The following is a 24069-nucleotide window of genomic DNA, read 5'->3' on the forward strand; positions in this document are numbered from 1 at the left end:
TTGAGATTTTTTTTTTAAATAATTTGTAGTTTTGGAGATATTTAACTTTAAGCGCCCCATGTATTGTCGATGCGGCAATGGACATTTAAAGGCAGGCCTACAACTACATACTTACGCCTAGTAACCTCATTCATACTTTAAAATGTTCATCTTACTGTGGACATGTTTGCCTGAAAAGGAATCTTTGAAATGTTGCATAGTTTTAGAATTGTACTCCTTTAAAGTTCAGAGATTTATAATGGAGGCGGATGGAAGGTTTTGGGACCTCAAAAAAACACTTTCACCTAGAAACTCCATTCACAGTTAAAACATTCCACCTTACTGTGGACATGCATGCTTGAGATTTTTTCTTTGAAATCGTTTATAGTTTGGGAGATATTTAACTTTAAGCGCCCCATGTATTGTCGATGCGGCAATGGACATTTAAAGGCAGGCTTACAACTACATACTTACGCCTAGTAACCTCATTCATACTTTAAAATGTTCATCTTACTGTGGACATGTTTGCCTGAAAAGGAATCTTTGAAATGTTGCATAGTTTTAGAATTGTACTCCTTTAAAAGTTCAGAGATTTAGAATGGAGGCGGATGGAAGGTTTTGGGACCTTAAAAAACACTTTCACCTAGAAACTCCATTCACAGTTCAAAAATTCCACCTTACTGTGGACATGCATGCTTGAGAAACTTTTTTTTTAAATAATTTGTAGTTATGGAGATATTTCCACATGCAGTGGGTGTTCTAAATAGGATCGACGGGAAGCAATTTCCCCTTGAGAAATTTCGGCCGCCATTGTTGTGTACTGCTGTTTGCCTCTCGTCGGACTTTTTAGACGAGTTGCACAGGTCTCAGACCGGTAAGAGGCGTGTCCGCTCATATTCTGAGCGTAAGGTACATCCCGCCCACAAATACCAGGGCTTTGGCCCAGAAGTTCCTCGCCAGAGCTGGCGAAAACTTCTGGGAACTCAGATTAATCTCAAGCATACAGTACATGTCCACAGTTACTGTGGACATGTACGCTTACTGGAACAGCGCCCTCTACTGGCCCTCTACTGGCAGTGACGTCAGACTTTGGTGCTCTATATCCATTGCCACTGACAATGCATTGGTTGCTTAAAGTTAAATATACTCCAGCACTTTTGAATTTCTTTCTGTGAAAGGTTAGCTAGACAGAGTTCTTTCAGAAAGAACCCCCCACCTTCACAGAACAATCAAATACTGCCATTGTGATTTGCATATCAAAAACTCAAGGAACTAGCCATCAGTGATATTAATAATAATAATAATAATAATACCAGCTAACAGAGAGCTTGTAGATCTGCTATTTTCGGCTAATGTTCCCCTCAGAAAAGGAATATGGTTCAAGTGGTTAATGTAAAAGAAACTAAATCCTATCACGGACCCCCTGTTGAAGACCCCTGTTCTAGACTACTGCTGGTTCACAATTCAGAACAGCTATCCAGCTATAAAGATATTATTAGCATCTTTTAAACCAGAGGTTCCCAAACCTTTTAGCTCGGGACCCAAAACATAAATTTGATGTCTCCCCTGGACCCAAAGCAGTGAACGTAGCAGATCTACAAGCTCACAATGCGTCAGATCGTAAGCTTGTAGATCTGCTATTTTCACTACCGGGTGGTAAACGGAACGCTCGTCCCAAAAACACACTGCCCCATTTTTTTCGCGCTCCGAGGCCGCTGGTTTAGACCCGGAGCAGGGTGTTTTAGGACGACGGCTAGCGATTCAGGGTGGAGCCAGGCTAACGCACCGGAACACACTCAAAAAACAGCAGATTCAGCAAAAAAACGAAAAAAAAACAAGACTCTCCCCACCAAAATTGGCAAGACACACCATAACACCCCAACCTGCTTCCGGTCACCTAAAAAGGCGTCCGCCCACTTCACGCAGAAAGCTATGCGAGACTATGCAGATACGGGAACTAAGAGTGAGATGGTGTGTCTTGCCGATTCTTGGAGGCTCCTTATCAGTGTGGCATGATATTAAATTAGAGTTACGTTTTCATTTGGTCAAAGGTCAACCATGCAATCTAACTTTGCATCTCCACCTATGTTCTAAGGCAGAAGCCAACACTACCCTCCCAATTCTGTTCTCATTATTTCTAATTTTAGCTATTTCGTACAGCAATCTGACCTCTCACTTCCTACATCCTTCATTTTTTGGCTCCCTGCCCACCCATAAGGGCCAACCCACTTCTTTTAAATTCCTCCTCTGTTACAGTGCTCTGTTGTCTGCCGTCCTCCCAACAAAGAAGGCTCATTCGCCCAATAAGAAAAAAATGTAGGTTTGAACTTATATAGTAAATTAAAGAGAATGCATTGTAAACAACTGTGACCATCAATGTGATTAACACCCAGTTCAAATGTAAACATCCTTCAGGATAAAGCATGACTTTTTAATGTAACTTTCAAAAAGTGCTGAATATGCTACAATGTCAACTGACTGTATTTTCTTACTTTCATTTATCTCACCTCACTGCTGTCCAAAAGGAAATATGCCCTCCATAAGGCATAGTCCACGCAGTTTTTAAAAATAGCATGTTCCCATGGCAGTTTCAGAAGCCCCCTAACTCTAATGAGCTCCAGATGTTGTCCAGATGTGCTCTACAGTGTGCAGTGCTGGTAGGGCAAGACAGAATGTCACCAACCTATTTGCACCAGCAAAGAAATCTATAGGCAACATGCTTAGGAGAATGTATGGGTCCAACATTTCTAAAATAAAAAGGCTTTATGAAGGGCGGAATTTCTCATTAATTTCCTTCCCACATTCTCTATTTCCATCGAGGTGAGTCACTATGTTTTCAGTTTCATAATGAGTCATGTTTTTCCAGTGTCACAAGAATCCTGTTTCTTTCTACTTCAGTTAACCACAGACTTTGGTACCTTAGGGTGTGGGTTTAAATAGGGGTTTCAGAGTTTGAAACAGCAGCGTTTTTGTGCATTAAAAATACATATTAAAGTGTAGAAAAAACATTTCCCCTATTTGCAAGTTCTCCAAGTTGACCCCCCAACTTTCTTTTGAGCTAGAGAAATTACTATCATCAATCCAGGCCAGCATCTAAAGTCAATGGCAAACAGGTTGCTTTGTCAACCATACACAAGTGTAGACAGACAATGCCCCCTAGTGGATTAATGGAACATTGCCAATAGTCTAGCGAACTTAGCAATAATACTTCAGCTATTTACATTTTAATTATAGGTAAAACATCTTGATTAGAGCTACTAAAATCATATTTATCTATTTTATTTGAAAAAATTACATCAAAATATTTCTGCCTATGTACAATTGCATATTGTATATATTATCCTTGAACCTTGGCTCCTCATATACATAACTCATCATAAAATATCATGGCATAAAAATAAGACAGAAAACACACACAATCCCTTGAATAGAAGTACAACAAGACAAAATATACAACCCACTTAACCCCAATTATTGTGACCAGCATTCAAATATGTACAACCGTATACAGTACAAGTTATTTAATCTAAATCCTGTGCAAGATTAGCTTGCTGCTGTGTCCAGTTGTTCTAATGCAGCCCTAGTTTCTGTGTCCGCAGCAGGAGGGAGGGGTCACTGTCTGCCCCCCTCCCCCAGTTGCACTCATGTCAGGAAAATGTTCTTCATGGACTCAAGAGTTGTAGATAAGCCTTCATTGCTGTTCCGAGGAGACCCAGCACCATCTCAGACAAGCAGCCACGGTGTCAGAAGGGATTAGTGTTTTGTCCTCAGACTCTCTACCTCCTCCTATGCAGGAAGGAACATTTTTATTGATAGTTAAACTACAGTCTCCAAACCCACAGCTTCTTGCATGCTTTGTTGTGGCAGATGAGGCAGGGCCCCAAAGCAGAAGTTGGAAAACACAAACAAAATGCCAAACACGCTTCACTGACCCTTAATGTCATCCGTTTGCTTCTCTCCTCTCTCAGTTCTTCTTTCATTTCCTGCATGTCTCGCCTGATTGAAAAGAACGAAAACAACAACAACATAAACAGTCAGTTTATATGAGGCAGTTTTAGTAAAAATTTGTGGGGAAAAAAGTGTATTTCACAATAAAATATAATTTCATGAAATAGGAAGTCATTGTGGAATGCTTCTGAAGTAGCTAATTATCTTAACTTTCATTTAAACAACTGCAGATTTATGGTGCATACTGTAGTGATAATGGTCATGAATTCAGTTATGTGGTGATGTTTATACAGAGAATAAAGCAGTGTTTCTCAACCCTTTTTGGGCCAGTTCCGCCTATCCAATATCCAGGCCCCTCAGGCCCATACTGACCATGATACGAACATGATACTGACATGATACTGACCATGGTACGAACATGATACTGACATGATACTGACCATGATACTGACATGATACTGACCATGATACTGACCATGATACTATTGACCATGACACTGACACGATACTGACATGATAATGACCATGATACTGACATGATACTGGCATGATACTGACCATGATTCTACTGACCGCGACACTGACACGATACTGACATACCTACATGATATTGACCATGATACTGACATGATACTGACCATGATACTACTAACCATGATACTGACACAATACTGACATGATACTTACATGATACAGACATGATACTGACCATGATACTGACATGCAACACCATAGTACAACATATTATAAATTAGGCTTTAGTAGCCTTTCCAGCCCTGCTTCCACCTGTACAAACCCCATTCTAGACAATCTTATGTCATCATCCTAGTAAAAAACATGCAACTACACACAATTCAGAAACCATGCATCAAGTCTAGGATGAAATTAAGAAGATGTGTACTTGAATATATTAAACTGCTGCCCCCTCCCCATGAGCACCTCAGTGCCCCCCTTTAAAAAATATGACTTCCAGCGCCCCCGGGGGCTGTTCCACACCCGTTGAGAAACACTAGCCTAAAGGTAAATTGAGGAGGAAAAAACTAAAATGGGGGGGGGAAATGAACAATTTCTGGACTTTAAAGATGACATGAAATGGTATTTGGAGAGTATTTAATTTCCATATGGTGACGTATTTCCTAGTTAAACAGGGTCTGGGCACGTCTCAGCCAATCACAGCAGAGGGGGCAGGTTTAAACCCCACCAGAGCTTCTCCTGGTTATTTATATTGTGCCTTGACGATAAATAAGATTAATGATACATTTTAAACTCATCTGGCTCAAGATTCCAGTGGCCTCTCTTTGGAGAACAATGCTACTCACTCGTGTCGTGTCTGAAGGAGCTCCAGAGCCATTCTCAGCTCCTTGATCTCAGCCTGCAGGCTATCCAAGGAAGCCTCTTCTTTCTGGGTGGTAGCTCTTCCGTGTAGCGCTGGTCTCGTAGGCGGAGAGGTCTTGGATGGATGCTCAGGTTTAGCGAGTGAAGGCGTAACATTTTCTGCAACCTAAAATGTAAATTTAAAGGGTAAAGAATGGTAATCATTTCTCAGGCATAAAAAAATAAAACTAAACTTTTGCAATAACCTGGTTCAGCAAGCACAAAATATAAACACATTAAATATATTGAACACACAATTTAATTAATATGGTGATTACTATAATGGGCTATTCTGTAGATTTAAACATTATGGGCATAATATTGTAAAATAAATATTATAAAACCATGTTAAAAGGTTTAGCTATTAAAATAAATCCAACGTGCATTTCAGCTTGCTGATTGGATATTAAAACTTTATTGGACGTTAATTGATCCCTTTGAACTTCAAAGGGATTGGGAACTGCGTTGATTGATTGGGCCATTAAGGTGTTAAACTCGTTGTAAAATAAAATAAAAGCAAATAAAATAGAAAAAACTGCATTAGTGGACTTGTCGACTCTTTGGAGCCTTGACCATCCGGCTAACCTTCGCAGAAAAGTACTATATACATTCCCCCTTTATCATTTTACTAAGTTGTAGTGTTGTTCTACTAACCTACAAACAAACATGTAACATGTAAAGCAGCTTTCTGTTAAAACATATCTTTAAAATGTTGTAGATCTGTGTTTTTTTTTGTTATTCTCACAAACACTACATGTTACATTCTCCCAAACTGCATTGAAACCTCATAATTCTACACTTGTGATTAAATATCATATACTGAACAATATAATTGTTCATATTTCCAAGTTCATACAAATATGACAAATACAAATGTCCTACACCCAAGGGATGCAATTTGAAAGAGACATTACAATTGCCAGTAGGATTTATTTCCTAATAAATTGACACAACAAAACACTGACACAAACCTTTGCCAAGACAGAAGGTTTGTCTTCCTCTGACTTTTTTGATGAAGAATCTGGCTCAGTCTGCTCGGTGCCACTTGGACTCTGTGGATAAAAAACACCAGCCGTGAACTTAATGATGATCCCTGATACTTAAAGGATGACTTCACACAGTTTAACTCACATTCCAGGAAAATCCTGGGGCATGTAATCTAAGAAGGACCATGATGAGGACCCTGATGACACTGTGTGCTGCCACAATATCAATCAGCACCATGGACAGGATCTGCGGCTGCGGTTATTCCCCTAGTTTCCCACTGGGTTTGCCTGTCACTCCCAAAGTAAAGGCTTTTCAACACCTCATTCGTGTCAAACTCATCAATCAACTGCTTGTGGATGTGCAGGAAAAGCAGGTGGCTGACTTGTTATACCATTATGATAATGGTTGTTTATGACTGGATGAAATGATTAGGCCCAAACAATAGTCATAGGCTTTACTGTAGATGTTATCGCCCACATTCTATAACTGTAATACTTGGCATAGACTCTTTCCATAATTGTGATCCCCCTTTTCCAGCACTCATTGATAGGAGACAAACAAAGAGGGTAGCCTTCTCAATACTTTTACGTTTGGATCAAATGCTGACTTGCTCTGCCTGTGAGGCTTAACTGGTTGATTTACTTGGGCCTCAAGATCACAAACAATATTGCATAAATATAACATTGCAGGAATGGACAGACCTAGATATCTGTTTGGGTAGGGTTTGCACCCCTAGGTGCATTGTTTTTAAAAAGGTGGTGCCATGGTTTTACACTTTTTCTGTTTTTCATGTGTCTATGAGGTTGATAGGACTTCATTAAGCCCCCTGGTGGTGTTTGTATGGTGTTTTATGTCTTCTCTGACTATTTTGAGTTTCTACCTGGAGGCTGAAACCTTGAGGGTCAAACGTGCCAATAGAGAAACAGCGCTTTAGTGACATAGTAAAAACATACCCTCCCCCTCATTATCATAACACAACAGGTGTGGGCATGAGGAGGAGGAGGGACTAGGACAGGTGGGTGGTGCTAAGGTGGTGGAGGAGGTGCTAAGGTGAGAACCAGGTATACTTAATGAACGGGAGGCGTGTCCACATAAAAACGTAATTTTAACAATTTCTGTACACTTTTTTGAGAAAAATCTCCCTCCTAGTATAACCATAATACCTGATGATTATGTTTTAGGGGGGGAATTCGTGAAATTCTTTTGAAAAATGCTTGAAATTGTTTTAAATTCATGACAAATTGTGTTTTTTTTGGGGGACATTTTTGGAAAATCTTTTGAAATAACAATAAGAATTAAAATCAAAAAGTAGGAAATTAAAATTAAGGGATATTATACTATACTTACTGCTGGTGTAACCAGGCCAGACGGTGGTCTCCTCTGTGGAGGCTTGGCTCTGTTTGCTGTGGGATGGTTCAGCTTCTCCGTGTTCACATCCACTCCATCAAACTGGCCAGATTCATTCTCCTTTTTTGGCGAGACAGGCGCAGCATCACCATTGGTTCTGAACAAAAATACAGTCTCAGTACAGTGACATAGGCATAGCCAAAGTCACACAGTGCAGAAAACTTGCGCTACACTGGCCTCTACAGGTTAAAGACAACATCAACTTTTTGTGGAGCTTCCAACCTCTAGACACCGGCTGGATACACGTTTCTACCTGGCTGGTAACACTTGCTATGTATCCCATGTCTATAATGCATTATACACATACTTGTAATGCATTATAATCTGCTTATAACACTGTATAATTATAGTTATAAGCACTTATAAATACTCATAATTGCTGGACACTTGCAGACTATTTGGTAAACCTGCATATACATCCCATGTTAATTCTCATAGTTGTTATAATGCATTATAAATATAATTACTGTTCAAATGCATTACACCGTGATTTATGAGTCACTTTAAGTCACTATACTATAAGTGGTCATTTGTTGCTTTAAGAAAAGAATAAAATCTATGCAAGAAGAAAACACATTACATTATTTCATTGTTCAATGGGTCATAATAACAGACAACGGACTTAGTAGTGGCAAAGTTCAGAACAGTGAGATCTACAGCCAAACTAACAAGAATCAGAGTCTGAACCTTGACCCCATAAATGTTGCTAAAGTACACTAAACAAACACTTTGACAACTCAAACTTAAATGTAATTTGGGGAATAAAGTGCCTTTATATAGATAGTACAGTGGAGAGAAACAGGGGAGAGAGTCGGGACACACTCTCAGGCATCAAAGCCTCGTACACGCTTTAAACACTTGGCCATTGGCGGCGCCCCCCTCTCAGTATGTTTATTTAATCTTTCACAAATAATCACCCCTGAGGCGAACGCCTTGAAGTCAGCAGCCTTAGTAAATACTGCGAATGACTCCTTAAGAAGTTGGAAAATTAGCCCCTCTAAGCATTTGGAAAGAACTGTTAGAAAAGCATTTTCTCCATGAGTAGTCCTTTAAAGACGGGGCGTTTTTTGTTTTCTCATTTGTGTGTGTGTGTGTGTGTGTGTGTGTGTGTGTGTGTGTGTGTGTGTTTGTTCAGGAAACAGGAAATGGGCTGCTCTCGTCTGTTTCAGCCTGATCTGACTCATCCTGGAGTTTCCACTGCTTCACTAAAGGTTGCCCATCCTGGCATTCACATTTAAGAGTGCCATGGAAACCTAGTGCACTGGGCCTCCCTCCCAGTGCCAGCAGACACACAAGAGGAAAGTGCTCTTGACATTTTCTACAGAGCTTCTGCCTTTATCATTCGAGGGGTTAAATGAGTAACTAGTAAAGTTTTACTTTGAGTGCCCTATTTTGTCGGTCTTGATTATGGAGACTTACGCAAATATCCCAACAACAATCAAATTAAAGGGACTAAATTATTATTATTATTAGAAGTTTACAAATACAATATGTCACTCACTTAGGCAGAACCTTATTTGGTTTGTCCTTTATTGGTGGAGGTGGGCCGGGCTTGTTGAGGGACGGTAGTTTGACCTTGGTTGGAGGATTGCTTCGCAGGTCCTTTCCCTCTGGTTTTTCGTCTGAAAAGCATTATTGACTATTACTATATGAGGGATTTAGAGTAATAATGTCATAAATCAAAGGAAAGCCTCAATTATAATACCTTTTGCCTTTGGTGGGCCACCCTTTTCCATTGCAGATGCGTCTGGCTTCACTGAAAAAGAGTAGACTGTATGAGAAACTATCATAATATTGACTTTTGTTTGGGCAAATTGGGCAGGATCTGTGAATGAGCAACTAAATCCGTTGCCATTGAGCAAGGCACTTCACTCTCAATTACTACCCTGCAGCTTCTTAGTGACAAACAGCAAAACATTTCACTTGTTTTTTTTTGTGATTTGTGTGACTGCATGATTGTAAGCTGCTAAAAAAGAGCATGGGGCATCCCCCAGGGGTCTATACAGGCCCCATCCTTTTTTCCAAATAGCTCCAGAAACAGCCGATCTTGTGAGTTTGTAGATTGGCTATTTTCGTTGAATGTTATAACTGTTTATATAAAGATTGAAAAAATAGAGCCCAAACAAATAGTGCATAGTGTAACTCAGACTGAATTGGCTTAATTGTTTATGAATGTTGATACTGTACACTTTATCCCTTGACACCTAATACTGTAAAACAGTTTTTTACCAAGAATACCATGAAGTTGTTACTTGCACATGAATCATGTACTGTATATTGTTTACTTCGATCTGAAAGCATGTTGTGTTCAGGAACAATACAGTTCCTTAAAGCCACATACCAAAACATCCTATTACAACTAGAAAAAGTGCTCCTCGGAGCACAGGTTTACGCCAGGTCAGGTACTTATTGTGGCCTCCTGGTGGAGCTATAATAGGCCAATGTGGAAAGGGTGGCATTTCTTCTTAGGCCTTTCACGCAATCGGACACTGCATTCATGATTTGAGGCGTTTTGTTCCAAAAATGTGTTTTGCTAAATTAGACCTGCTGGTGCCGCTATAACAGGCCAATGCGAAAAGGGTGGCATTTCTTCCTCTGCAAGCTGCAAGCTGCTTTCATGATTTGAGGCATTTTATTCAAAACGGACCAATCCTACACATTTTGGAAGCTAACCTTAGCCAATCAGGATAGAATCTGGGAAATCGGACAGATCCGGGTTGATCACATGACTATAGAGATACTGTGTACCGATTTGCATGACGTTTGGATAAAATCTGTAGGAGTAATAAAATTATTTTTTTGCACAAATCGGCCTCCTGGTGGCGCTATAACAGGCCCATGTGAAAAATGGGGCAGATGTTCTGAATTGGCATCCAGGGAGTGTGTGTGCACAGTTTCGCAGTGGCCGGGCCAACGGTGCCAGAGATTAGCTGCTCACAGACAGATGGACGGACGGACACACGGACGGACAGATGGACGGACAGGGGGTAAAACATACTCTCTCGCCATGCCTTTCGGCCTGGCGGAGACAATTAGAAGAATTGTACATTTCCCCTTGTGTCACCCTTGTAAGCATTATGGTTTAATGTGGTTCACTGAGAAGTGCTTACAATCCTTGAACTGAATGCCAAACTGAGAAGCGCGGCATGGGAATTGGGAAGGCAATGATCTGCTCTTCAGTGGAGCAGACCAGGTCACAGCTGTATCCAATAGAGCTGCAGCTAGCATTCCCGTGGGTCCCAGCAAGCTTGTCTAGGACTAGGTCCCTGGCTAAAATGACAGGCTATATACATTGAGAGACACCGCCCGTTAGAGGGCCTTTGACTTTAGAACACAGGAATAGATGCTTGAATTATGAAGCTTCGCTGAATTGAGGTAATGGAGGGAGCAATGTGCTATTGTAACCTTACTTAAGTCAAGTGCTTATTTCAAATGGGCAAATCAGCTGGAGGACATTTGAGCAACCTGCCCACAAGCCTACTAGTTCAATACAAACACCAGTCTCAATACTGAAAGCGTTACAACACAAGGTTTAGAGCAGTAAAACCTCACCATGTTCTGGTGTAATCAACAAATGAAAAGCAAAATGAAAAGCAGCCTACCTTCTCTGATCAGAGCATTATGCAATAATCCTTTTCAAGGAAAACAATCCACACTGAGCGCACTGTAGTAATTACAGTGCTGCTTCTTGGGTTGGCTGGGAAAATCTCTGTGACAGAACTCGCCTCAGTCGGCCCCCCCCGCCCCCTCTGCCCCTGGCTTCCTCCAAGACGTCTGAACGATGTCACGTGACCAACCCCACCACCATCCCCCCATTCCACCATAGTCTGAGACTTCCTGTAACATTTTGTAACTCCTGTGAGTCCTGAGTGATACTGTGCGAAAAATCACTACTGGAGGAGTGGCAGAGCTGAGATTTCCTTCAGTCAGCCAATGAAAAGCATGCTTTTGTACTAGGCTATTTGCCACTATATACTGTATGTTGGATTGAATGTCAATATGTCTGAACTATAGCTATTTGAGTGAAAATGTCTCCTAAAGTTGTGTTTAAGTCAACACATCCGATGACCTCAATTTTGGTGGAAACACTGATGTTGACACCTCATCGAGAGGAAGATATCTAAGAAGTGAGAAAGAATGACGAACTGAAAGAAAACAGCCTGAGACAGCAGATGGGGATGAGCTGATAATGTTGAACCACATCCTGTTGTGTTCTGTTCTGCGGCTCTGACAGAGTGAAGCTCAAACCTTCACATCCTTTCGTCTAATAGATAAGTGGTTCTCAAACTTGTTAATTCCAAGGACCCCCAGTTTGGTACACATTACGCCACAAACCCCCATAACTCAATGGAACCATCTCAAGAACATTTGGTTCTATCTGTGCACTCTCAGAGTTACAGGCCTGTAAAGGCCCATTTGGTTCCCAAGTTCCCAACTATCAACAATTTAGCTGGGGACCCCATAGAACCCTCACAAGAACCCCTGGGGGTCCCCAGCCCCACTTTGAGAACCTTTGGTCTAAGACAGTCGAAAGGATTCCATGTGCAAAGTCATCAAATCTAAGAATGCAAATGCCTTGACCGTGTATATTACATTTGCGTACGTAACAGAGACTGATGTTCAGTCAGTGTAGTGTTCAAATGACAGTTTATGAGGGAAGGAAATGACCTAATAACATCTTGTAACCAATACTGTGATTCAATCTTCTCATACTGTGATTTAACCACCTTAACTTATTTAGTTAAAAACTCATGCAAATCGGTACACATTATCTATGGAATCATGTGATCAAAATGTATCAGTCACATTTTTTCCATTCCGATCCCATTCTGATTGTATTCGCTATGATTGGCTTCCATATTTTACAGGAGGGGCCCGTTTTGCAAACAATGCCACAAATCATCTTCCAAATTTGAATCACATGCCTGACATTCAGGGTCACTAAACTAACAAAATGTCACGGTTTGTTGCTGAAACGTGACAACCCCCCCCACCACCACCACCACCACCACCACCACCAATTTAGGCATAAATGGTATTGTGAGTCATTGTTTTTACATCTTTCAAAAATAGTGAAAATAATTGTTGTACGACAAAATATATATAACTATATAACTGTAGGACATAATCAAGGGGTGGGGGCATATACATCTTAGTCAGACACCAATAATTTAGACTTATTCTACTGTTAGATGCATCCTGAGGTAGCCTACTTTGGATAACAGCATGAGATAAACGTCTGAAATGTGATGCAAATTTGCACCAGCAAGGCTAATGAAAACTTTTGTCATATGGAGACATACCAGAGACATAAACCCACACCCATACTTTCACAAATGCTATAATTCACAATTTGCTGTGATGAAAAGGTCGATATTGTGTGGCAATCCTGATCAGGATTACCACCTCCCCTAAACCACACATGCCGCATGGAACAGTAACACCACTAAAACACGATACTACTAATTATCAGTCTATGACAGTCCAAAATCATCCACACTGTGCCACTACAGTATAAAGTTAATCTTCCCACAGAGCCATATCCAACTCAGTTAAGAAGCACATGAAACCTAACATCCCAATCCTGGGCATGTCATGATTGATAGGCGAAAATAGCAGATCGGCTGTTTTTGCTATTTGACGTACATCGTTTACAGGGTTAAAACCTTTAAATCAGGTACCAATCCACTATCAAACAGCACCACAGATCTTGGTGCACTGTTCTGTTCTGCTGAAGATACTGTTCTCTTACCTGAGCGTCTCTCTGAGCCCCGGCGAGCAGGCGGTTGGCTCGTCGTCCCAGACTGCAGGAGGACAAGGAGCAACAGTCAGTTAGCACATGTTGGCAAATATGTGTCCCTGGCTGGTACTCCAGACATTGCTATGCTATACACCCTTTCCACTCAGGAAGTTTTCAGTGAGTAACTCCAAAACAGAGGACATTGAAGACAACCCTGAGTCATGGCCCGTTATAGAAGCAATAACATTACATTTGAGGAACTGAAAAAAATGGGAAAAAAGCTAAACTTGCCAAAAGAGACAGGGAAGTCTTATGTCAGCCAACTACAGATAAAGGGGCATTGTGTTTTGACCTATTAAGTATAAAAAAAGTATAGCCAATATCAATTACTTTAAGACGTGTCCACAGTCTCATGGCAGCTCAGTGCATTTACCAAACCCCAGTGGAATGTGGGGAAGTTCCAGCTTACAGGGATACGGCCAGGCTGTTCTTGAGAACGTCTATAGGGGCAACTCACTTGCAGATCCGTTGGTGGGATCACCATGACGAAGTTGTCGGGGAAGAAACCACGTCGCCCGTTGACCTCTCCCTCCCACCAGCCTTCATCTTCTGTTTCCTTCAGAAGAAGATTAAAACTAAATTAGAACCTCAAAGACTGCACTGCAATGTCCATTGGGAACTTAAATGGCTGTATACAGTAAGGGGTTATGAAAGGGTCAGACAAAGCATTGCTGCCTGGCCCTGAGGGATGAATATCATTTAATCTTAAAAAGGGAAAGTATTTGTTTTCCCATGGTGCCATACTATAATCATATGATGCAAAAAAATAAGAGATTAAGGCACTCTTGTGGAAAAGTTAAAAAGCCTAATGCATAACAAGACTAAAAAATACACCTACGCGTTGCAGCAACAATGCCTTGAAGCCATTGATGAAGGCATTGTTGCCGCTTCAGTTTGTCAGCCAGTTGTACCAAAGAGCACCTGGGGATTTTGGGGATTTTTACTCCAGCCAAACAGATGCGCTCCTTTCTCTCTTGGCCGTGGCAAATCACGTTGTGGATTGTGGCACATATTTTTCATCTTTTTTTAAGGTTACTCACAAAGTGACTCAACAAGTTGAGTTGGTTGAAATATATACTCTATTTTCAGGACAGACTTGTCATTAGTACTTTGAGAAAGGTAACCTGTGGGTTTGTTTGGCCTTAGGGTGGAGAAAATGAGATGCACTTCTAAAGTATTCAACAGCATGACATCATAGTAGCTAACAACAGGAAACATGGGACAGGAAACATATAGGGTACAATAAATGAACATGATCAAGACCCAAACCTTGCTGATTATTGAAACAATGTCTCCTTTCCTCAGATTCAGCTCATCCTCTGTGCAGGCTGTGTAGTCAAACATGGCTTGGCAACATTCTGACACTACAGTGTGAGGAAATTAATGGAAAGAAAGACACATTTTGTAATTACACAATCGTAACTGGAATAAACGGTTTCAACAATAATGGCATGACTAACATTATCATTATCATCATAACATTACAATGGAAGTATGACCTACATGCAACCGTTGTGCACTGATATGGAAACCAGGAAGTATTCACAGCAGTGACTGAAAGCCCTTATCACAAAAAGGGTGTGCTGAGAAAGATTGTAAAAAGAAATATTCTGATCCACTATGTTGTCAATCTTACCTAACTTGACTATTTGGCTGAACCGCACCCACTGAGTTTTTTAGGTTAGGGGACAGGAATATCTACTTGTCTCTTGCCAATGATGAGTCTATTGTGTACTGTAAACTAATTGCTAGTGCTGTCCTAAAAATAGACTCCGGCTCCTATTAAAACAGCATATAGAGTTCACGAATTTGCAAAGGATTTAATGGCAGTACTGAATTTGCTTCCTCGATTGCTTCTTTGATTCAAGGATACTGGTACAAGGAAGTCTTTGTGGTATGTGTATAACTAGAAAGGTGGGCTCAGTAGAGCGCAAATGGCGGAGGCCAGGAGGCATGCCATAATAATAGCCTAACCTACATCATTTGATTGCCAGTTGCACATAATCTATACTATCCTTCTCCCTCTCTCATACACATTAATAGTCTACCTCGCTCCATTGTTCTCTTTGATTTGACGATCGTGAGTTAAGACAGCTTGGACTGAGTTTGATTATGTGTGCAGACATTTTAGGATTAGCTACGGACAGACAGATGGACAGACAAACACGCGTTTGCACGTACGTACGCACGCACACACACACACAGGCACAATGTCCTGGTGCAGATAATCAGAATGCAGGAACAGAATATTTTGAGCATACCATTGCACTTGTCTTTGTTCCTCACAATGGTTCCTTGCGGTTGCTTTGTCTGGACGAAAACAAAATATAATCACACAAATATTCAATCAAATGACCGCAGACAATTTTTCCAGACAAACTACAATTTTTCCGAATACCTTACCTCCTTTCTGAATACTGCATCTGCAAGTTTGGGTCTTGTCTTACCACTCTTACCCTCGTTGGTATCTGTTAAATATAACAAACAGTTAAATAGTTGAGTGCTGTTCTATCAATGTATGTCCAGGTTCTTTACAACCAAGGAAAATGGTTAACTCTGTGTCTCAGTATTTACTCACCTTTGGGAGTGACAAATATTTCTTTGACGAAATTTGAAGGAAATGCTCCCACTTTGCCCCCTTTTATCCCCATCCACCATCCATCTTCAATCTATCCAAAAGAAGAAAATAAATAGTGATGTTGGGATTACATGAGATGGAAAAGGGTGCAATGGTGTTGAGCCTAATTTATATTTTGTCATACAACTGTGTCACTCGCTAAAAATAAACGATTTTCAACTGAATAGTCACGTTTTTCAGCTGAGTTAGCCCTTAAGTGTGGTACTTCAGCTCATCAATGTTTACCATTTAAACCCCCTAAAGACTCTGCAAATACATCTTTGCACAACTGTACTAAATGCCAGTAAGATAAGAATAACATTCACAAAGTAGTGACCCAATGGTATTAAAGGAGTAGTTCACCCCCCCCCCCAAAAAAAATCGATCAATTACACACCCCATGAAGCATTGAATTCATGGATTGTTTTTGTTTTGTCGCATTCCTAAGCCAATAATTTGATGACCGAGTGTATTTCCGGTAGGAGACACAAACAGTCTACTTTGTGTCTCCTACCGGATACATTATCTTTCCACCGGTAATCTAACATTTTTCCCCCATGAATTCAAGGCTTCATGTGGTGTGCTTCATGTGGTGTGCAATTGATAGAAAAGAAGTCACTTTTTGGGTGAACTACTCCTATAAAACCCATTTTGGGAGGGAACCCCTATTTGTAACTATACCTTTCAGGATGGGAACCCCTTTTGGGGTTATTGTTGCTATGTACAGTATATAGCAACATATATTTGTTGTAATTTTTTTTTTAATTGTAAAGTTTTTCAGAAAACGTAGGTCAGGATTTAGAAGGCATTTTTAGAATCGGCCTCATGTCTAAATGGGTTAAGGTTATTTCTGTTGCTTGATGTCACAGACATTCAGGGAAATCTTATGAACAAGTTGGACCACTTCTCGTGAATCACAGTGTAGCCGGAATGTGTGTGAGGAACACGCTTTGTCAGCCTGGCAGGCACATAAAAGAAATGTCAAGCACCCTAACCAAACAACACAATGGTGTACATCATGGAACTTACTGTAAGGAACTCCATTGCTGTCTGGCTGTTTGACTATAAGAACTGGTACAAAGCATTGACCTGGATATTGTAAATACTAATATTGAGGTTAACAGTGTCAACGACGTGAGCAACACTCTACCTCTCTCAGGATCTCAACGGTCTCTCCGGCAATCAGCTCCAGTTCGTCGGGACTCATGGGGGTGTAGGCAAACGAAACCTCACATTTCCTCTTCAGCTTCATCATCCTCGCTGTACAGACAAAGCATCACCAGTCACATACATTCACAGATCGCTATTCAAAGCCCAAAACATTTCAAATCTTAATGTGGAAGAAAGATAACATTAATGCAGTGCATTTAACCAGCTGGAAGGCAGCAGTAAGCTATAGTCTCAACAGGAAAGCTCTATAAGACGGCAAAGCGCTGGAAGTTCCTTTATGTTTGAAGCACATCTAATCCCTCAAAGGGACCAGCTAGGGTTGTTTTTATCTGGTCCATTTTCATACATTGTAATTAAGCTTAGTGCGGAAAGGATGTGGTCAAGATATATATTTACATTGAGCCTGTGATTGCTTGTTACACTGTCTGACTGACAAAATGTATCATGATGATGACCACAATCTTAGATATTTCTCCTTTTTGTGTGCCATAAACAAGATTCATATTGGACAGACATCAGCAGAAAATGTGCAGACATGGGCAAGTAGCATTTGTGAAATACTTGTTTCAGTTTACTTGGGAGCAACTAGATGGTGGGTTGCAACATACAGTACAGTAAGAATGACAATGAGAAATTTAGTAAGAGATCTTTCTCTGTAAGGCACATTTGACACTTGTGTGTTAAATCAGAACTACACAGCAAAATCCTGTGTTTAACTCTGAATTGAACTGGTACTGTATAAATGTACCATGCACGTTCAAACAAATGTTAAGAAGTATTTGCAAATATTTTCATGACGAGGCTTGTATGGCTATTTGGCTTCTGCTTTGCAACTGAAGGATTGTTTTCTCCCAGTTAAAAATACATCATTGTGATGAACTATAAATTAGTCTTAAGAAGGTTGTGGAACACCATAAACATCGCTGAGGTCAGAAAACAACATACATTTTCTTATGCTTCTTGGTTCCGGTTTGTTGTCCCTTATCAAGTACACTGGTATTTCCTGTGAAGAAAGCCATGACAAAGCAATTTAGAGGCACAAACACACAGTAAGAAAAGTCAACAATGAGAAGATGTACAATCACCTCCATTGATAAAACCCAAAACAAACCATTTTACTACTAAATACACATGATGTGCATGGTTGTTGTACGAATAGACACACCAAGCTGTGATACTGGCAAGTGGAACAATGGGACCAACAGACCTTGACAAAGTTGACAGGGAAGATGCCTCTCTTGCCCCTCAGATCGCCCTCCAGCCATCCTTCCTCGCTAGCCGAGGTAACATTCGTCACAACGTCTCCTGTCCTCACTGTCATCTCGTCTCTCATGGTGCCCTCAAAGTCAATCAGCACCAGCACCTCTGAGGCATTCATTGATACATGCAGGCATTACCATATCATTTAACATCTCTTGCTTTTAAGTGCTGTTATTTCGATTAATAAAAGTAATTAAAGCCTTGATATCAGTTTTAAGTTTAACAGGTTGTGTGATAGTGTTGCCAGTGGAGAGATTTAAGTAGTTTTGAGCAGTAAGGGAGTTGAGAGTCAAAGCCTAAACACTGTTGCCGGTGAAGGACAGTGTTTTGACTCCCTGCTTGTCTGAACATACTCTTTTACACTCAAGACTCAACTTGATAGACTTAATGACACTGAGGTAACAATACCACCACAGTTAAGGTGAAATAAATTGTGAGTATGTACTACTACTCATTAATAAATTAAGAAAATAATAAGCACTCAGAAAAAGTATTGACTGGTACACTGGGTAGTTACAGTGGGTATGTGGGGACAAACAACTGTTAAACTTATAGCACAAATAAAATTAAAATAAACAGTCTTTGCAAATGCAAGGTCTATCTACAGTATAACGTATATCCCTTGAACCTGGAAATTAGCATTGAAAGCTGCAGCTCCTTGCATACATTTGACATGAAAAAAAGAAAGATTCCTTAAGAAGTCAGTTTCTGAAAGAATCACATGGTGATATTGACTTACCCATGGCTCCTTGTAATCCTTGTAAAACTATTCTCTGCAGATATGTGTAATCCTCTTCTTCACAGTGCAGACAAAGAGCTCTTAATTAAGGAGAACTGAAAGTAAAGTAGCGTTGTCTAAGACTTTACAGATATGGCAGCCAAGGCCCTTCTTCCTACTTGTCAAACATTAACATTGAGCAACTTTTCCTGCAGCGAGTCATGGCAAGTCACAAGCACGGAGTAGGATGGGTTAATGAGAAGTAGGCAGACACATTGAGTAAGACGAGACGTGAGAGAAAACAGGTGAGACAGGTTTCTAATGGAAGGAGAGAGAGAGCTCATGATATGGTTGAAGTGAACCAAAACATGCGTGTGTGGGTGTGTGTGGGTGTGCGTGTGTGCGTGTGTGGGTGTGGGTGTGTGCGTGTGCGTGTGCGTGTGCGTGCGTGTGTGAATGGAGGGCCAGAGCTCCACAAAGGGTTAATCCTGACCTGCCCTACAAAGCCAAAGTACAGTAGCTACGGAAATAATTTTACTGTTAAAAGGGTTTAAAAGTGTTTTGATTGGTCAGCCAAATGGGTTGTCGGCATACACAGTAAGTGATATTACAATTGTATATCTGCTCTTGAGGTAATTGTTTATTCCCCCAAATCACGAAGGCTAATTTGACCTTTGCGATACACAAGTAAGTCAGTGTGTCTGCCTTGTGTGCGTGTGCGTGTGCGTGCGTGTGTGAATGGAGGGCCAGAGCTCCACAAAGGGTTAATCCTGACCTGCCCTACAAAGCCAAAGTACAGTAGCTACGGAAATAATTTTACTGTTAAAAGGGTTTAAAAGTGTTTTGATTGGTCAGCCAAATGGGTTGTCGGCATACACAGTAAGTGATATTACAATTGTATACCTGCTCTTGAGGTAATTGTTTATTCCCCCAAATCACGAAGGCTAATTTGACCTTTGCGATACACAAGTAAGTCAGTGTGTCCAAAAACATAGTTACTGCACTTTGGCTTTGTAGGGCAGTGTTCTCTCTTGGTGCACACGCACACACCCACTTGTGTGGGAGAAGACTCAAGACTCAACTCACCATATTACTTTTTCCACATCTCGGTCTACATCTACTGACCAGGATACTGCATCATGTTAGTATCATGGTCAGTATCGTCTGTCTGTCTGTCTGTCTGTCTGTCTGTCTGTCTGTCTATCAATTCAATTCAATTCAATTCAATTCAATCTTTTACTTATCCTCTTCGTCCCAGTTGGGGCATAAGGCCGCAATCATACACTGCCACTGAACCCTGTCTCGTGCTTTGGCCTGTGCTTCGTCCCAGGAAAGACTCATCTCCTTCAGCTCCATCATCACTGTCTTTCGCCAGGTGTTCTTTGGTCTGCCTCTCTTAGTCTCTTTCTTTTCCCAATCGGGGTCCATCTCAAGGCAACTTTAGCATCCTCAACACATGACCGAGCCATCTTAACGTATCTTGCATATCTTAATCTCAAGGGACATATGCAAGCAGCCTTCTTATAAAGTTCCTCATTTGAGAGCTTATTTGGCCAAAAGATGTTACAGATTTTATCTCCAGATTGTGGAAGACGCCAACATTTCTCATATCCTGTTTTGTTACTCTCCAGCGCTCAGAGCCATATAGCAGGACAGCCTTAACATTGCTGTTGTAAAGCCTGATCTGGGTTTTGAGGCTATATTGTTTGGACTTCCAGATGTTTTGAAGTCGGCTGAAAGCACCTCTTGCTTTGTTGAGATGCGTCTTGATGTCTTTTTGCGTTCCACTTTCCCTGCTTATAAGGCTTCCAAGGTATGTAAAGTCTTCAACACATTCCAGCGCCTCTCCATCAATGGTAATTGTAGGTGCTGTGTGGGGCACTGATGCACATCACCTTGGTCTTTTTCTGGTTGATGTACAGACCAGTTCGCTTTGTATAATTGCTTAGCCGGTCAGACTTTTCCTGGAGGTGGCTATGAGTGGCAGCGTGACCTAATATGAGAGTGATGACACTAGCGTTGACACCCATTGTAAGAATGGAATGCGGAAATCATCTCATTGAGGAAGTTCCATTGTTTGGAACTATAGCCCAAAGCGGCCCGCTTTGCAGCGAGATCAAAGCGTGTCGTAACTCTCTCTACGGGTTTGACGAATGCCTGACATGACTGCCAGGTCGTCTGCAGATTCAGTCAATTCAAAGGAGCTTTATTGGCATGAGTAAACATATGTTAAAATTTGCAAAGGAAAAGTGGAACAAAACAATCAAAACAAAACAATGTATGTACAAATAAATATTTAATATAAATAGGAATAAAATAAAAGTGTAAACATAGCTGTGTTACATTGCAACTTTGATCGAAGACTATCTTAAACTATAAAAATTGTAAATTTTCAGTCAGATATAGTTATACATTCATACATCTCTCTCTTTCTCTCTCTCTCTTCCTCATCCGTAATAACACTTCTATTAAATAAACAAATCAGCCAGGCGATTTAACGGTAAAAAAGTAGGCTGCTAATTTAGCCAAAGGGTAAGATTATTATTTTTTCTCCAAGCACAGACGTTATCAAATGTAACTCAATATCATAAACGACACAGAATCACATACCTGACTAAATCGCTGGGGTGGTTTGTTTATTTTTGGAACACAGTTCTTATATGACGCAATCTAGATTCCCCTGTGGGAAATCCAATACAGATAATAACGCCGTGACACAGGGGTAGTGGGAGTGAGTCAGGACTTCGGTAGCCTACTCTATAAAGGTCTCGTTAACTAGGTGTTCTTCCTGTGCTGGATCCTGAAAAAAGGGGAACAGGTTCCCCTAAGAGCTTTAAGCTGTGATGGAGAGATGAGTGTAAGAGATTTCCCAAAGCAGTTAAATCATGCAGATACAGATAACGACCACCACGTGATCACACACACATTCTGTAATCCCCAATTGATATAATCTTATTCTCAATTGATATTATCCATCATTGCCTAATAAATATAGTGAAACAAGCACAGTTCAAAAACTTATCACAAAATTGTCTAGAGGACTATGGTGCAGGGAGGCCTGGTTAGCTTATTGTATAGCTATACTGTATTGTGAGCTTAAACCTCCAAGGCATCCGATTTAAACAACTATAACCATCACGCACGTGCACACATAGACATCAAAGAGGGTTCAAGGCCCTGCCATTTTACCCATCTGTAAAAAGTGCCCTCTCCAGACCATGAATGCAGCATTTACTATGGTGAAAGAAACACAAATGCCCCATCTCCATGCCGTACCCGAGGGCAGATATTGTCATTAACCATGGTCGTCACTATAGTCAGTACCACAGTCAGCACCATAGTCACCATAGTCAGCATCATAGTCAGCACCATAGTCAGTACCATAATCACTAACCATATCAGAACCACAGTCATTAACCATAGTCAGCACCATAGTCAGCATCATAGTAATTAACCATAGTCAGCACCATAGTCATTAACCATTGTCAGCACCGTAGTCAGCACCATTGTCAGTAGCATAGTCATTAACCATAGTCAGCACCATAGTCAGTACCATAATCACTAACCATATCAGAACCATAGTCATTAACCATAGTCAGTACCATAGTCAACACCATTGTCAGCATCCTAGTTATTAACTACAGTCAGCACCATAGTAAACACCATAGTCAGCACCATAGTCATTAAACATAGTCAGTACCTGTCATTAACCATAGTCAGCACCATAGTCAGTACCATAATCATTAACCATAGTCAGCCCCATAGTCAGTACCTGTCATTAACCTCTATGGTCATTAACCATAGTCAGCCCCATAGTTAACACAGTCAGCACAATAGTCATTAAAGTGAAAAAGATTTTTTTTCACACTTGTAGAGCATAGCCTGGTCATAATGACGATGAATATCTATCATTAGATGCCAAAAATAAGTTTTAAAAAAATCTATTTGTGTGTATTTTCTATTTTTATATCAAATGCCTAAAAGTATAATTTTAATTACTTCCTATAAACGAAAACGTACTGCGTGATGACATACTGTAGATAGACCTTTATGAATATAAATGAATCTTGATTTCATTCACCTGTTTGATTCCCATAGCTGCACGTTCTTCCACTTGCACCTGATTTTAATTAGAGAGACACTGTTGGGCTGCTACGTTCTTTATCTAACTCAAGATGACGGCCAGACGGTGTGTATTACTCGTTTTAAACTTAAACAGTACACTAAAATATGCATCTGAAAACTTTTTAGTTTACATGCTTCATTCACACTGCCCCTCTCTTTCTCCCTCGGGCTGCATGAAACGCAGCCTACAAACATAACTTTCTCTGGCTAATCTTCCCACAGCCCAAGGGGATGGGACCGTCTGATTGGTTCAGAAACATAAAGGCTACCGTTTCTGATTGAAACTTCTAAATAAAATGACAAATTACTTTAACCATAGTCAGCACCAGTCATGGTTTGACTCATATTGATATGAAGCATCAACTTGCGGTTTTCGCCAGAAACAGACTGTATCAAATATGAGTGACTGCATGGATGTTTGTCTGTCTGTCTGTCTGTGTATGCGCGTGCGTGTGAAAGAGAGAGAGAGAGAGAGAGAGAGAGAGAGCGAGACGTGGAGCCCTTGAGTCTAAAATGCAGACATGCTATTACACTGAGCAGCAGTATGGTGGGCTGAACATGGTGTATGTGAAAAGAACATTACACCATGAGGAATTGCATAATTATTTTTTATAGGACCAAAAAAATGCCATACTTTAGTCTCCCACCCTCTCTGTTGTCCAGGTTACTGTGCTGGTCATCAAA

At 40.7% G+C, this 24069-nt stretch overlaps 1 protein-coding gene across 1 annotated transcript; it reads right to left on the reverse strand.

Annotated features, from left to right (window-relative positions):
* Window positions 1-3187: 3187 nt before the first annotated feature.
* sh3d21 (SH3 domain containing 21) lies at window positions 3188-19480 on the reverse strand. The gene is made up of 17 exons (XM_084052593.1): window positions 19282-19480; window positions 18490-18647; window positions 18228-18285; window positions 17263-17372; window positions 16074-16164; window positions 15899-15963; window positions 15757-15805; window positions 14765-14859; window positions 13953-14051; window positions 13448-13499; window positions 9401-9451; window positions 9197-9317; window positions 7636-7792; window positions 6273-6353; window positions 5247-5428; window positions 3912-3975; window positions 3188-3765 (listed from the first exon to the last, which is right to left on the reverse strand). Exons 1-17 carry the CDS (start codon window positions 19283-19285, stop codon window positions 3733-3735), a joined length of 1470 nt encoding a protein of 489 aa, XP_083908719.1. The 5' UTR covers window positions 19286-19480; the 3' UTR covers window positions 3188-3732.
* Window positions 19481-24069: the final 4589 nt, after the last annotated feature.

Source organism: Gymnoscopelus microlampas, assembly GCF_963454915.1.
Source record: "Gymnoscopelus microlampas genome assembly, chromosome: 3".
Taxonomy (NCBI): domain Eukaryota; kingdom Metazoa; phylum Chordata; class Actinopteri; order Myctophiformes; family Myctophidae; genus Gymnoscopelus; species Gymnoscopelus microlampas.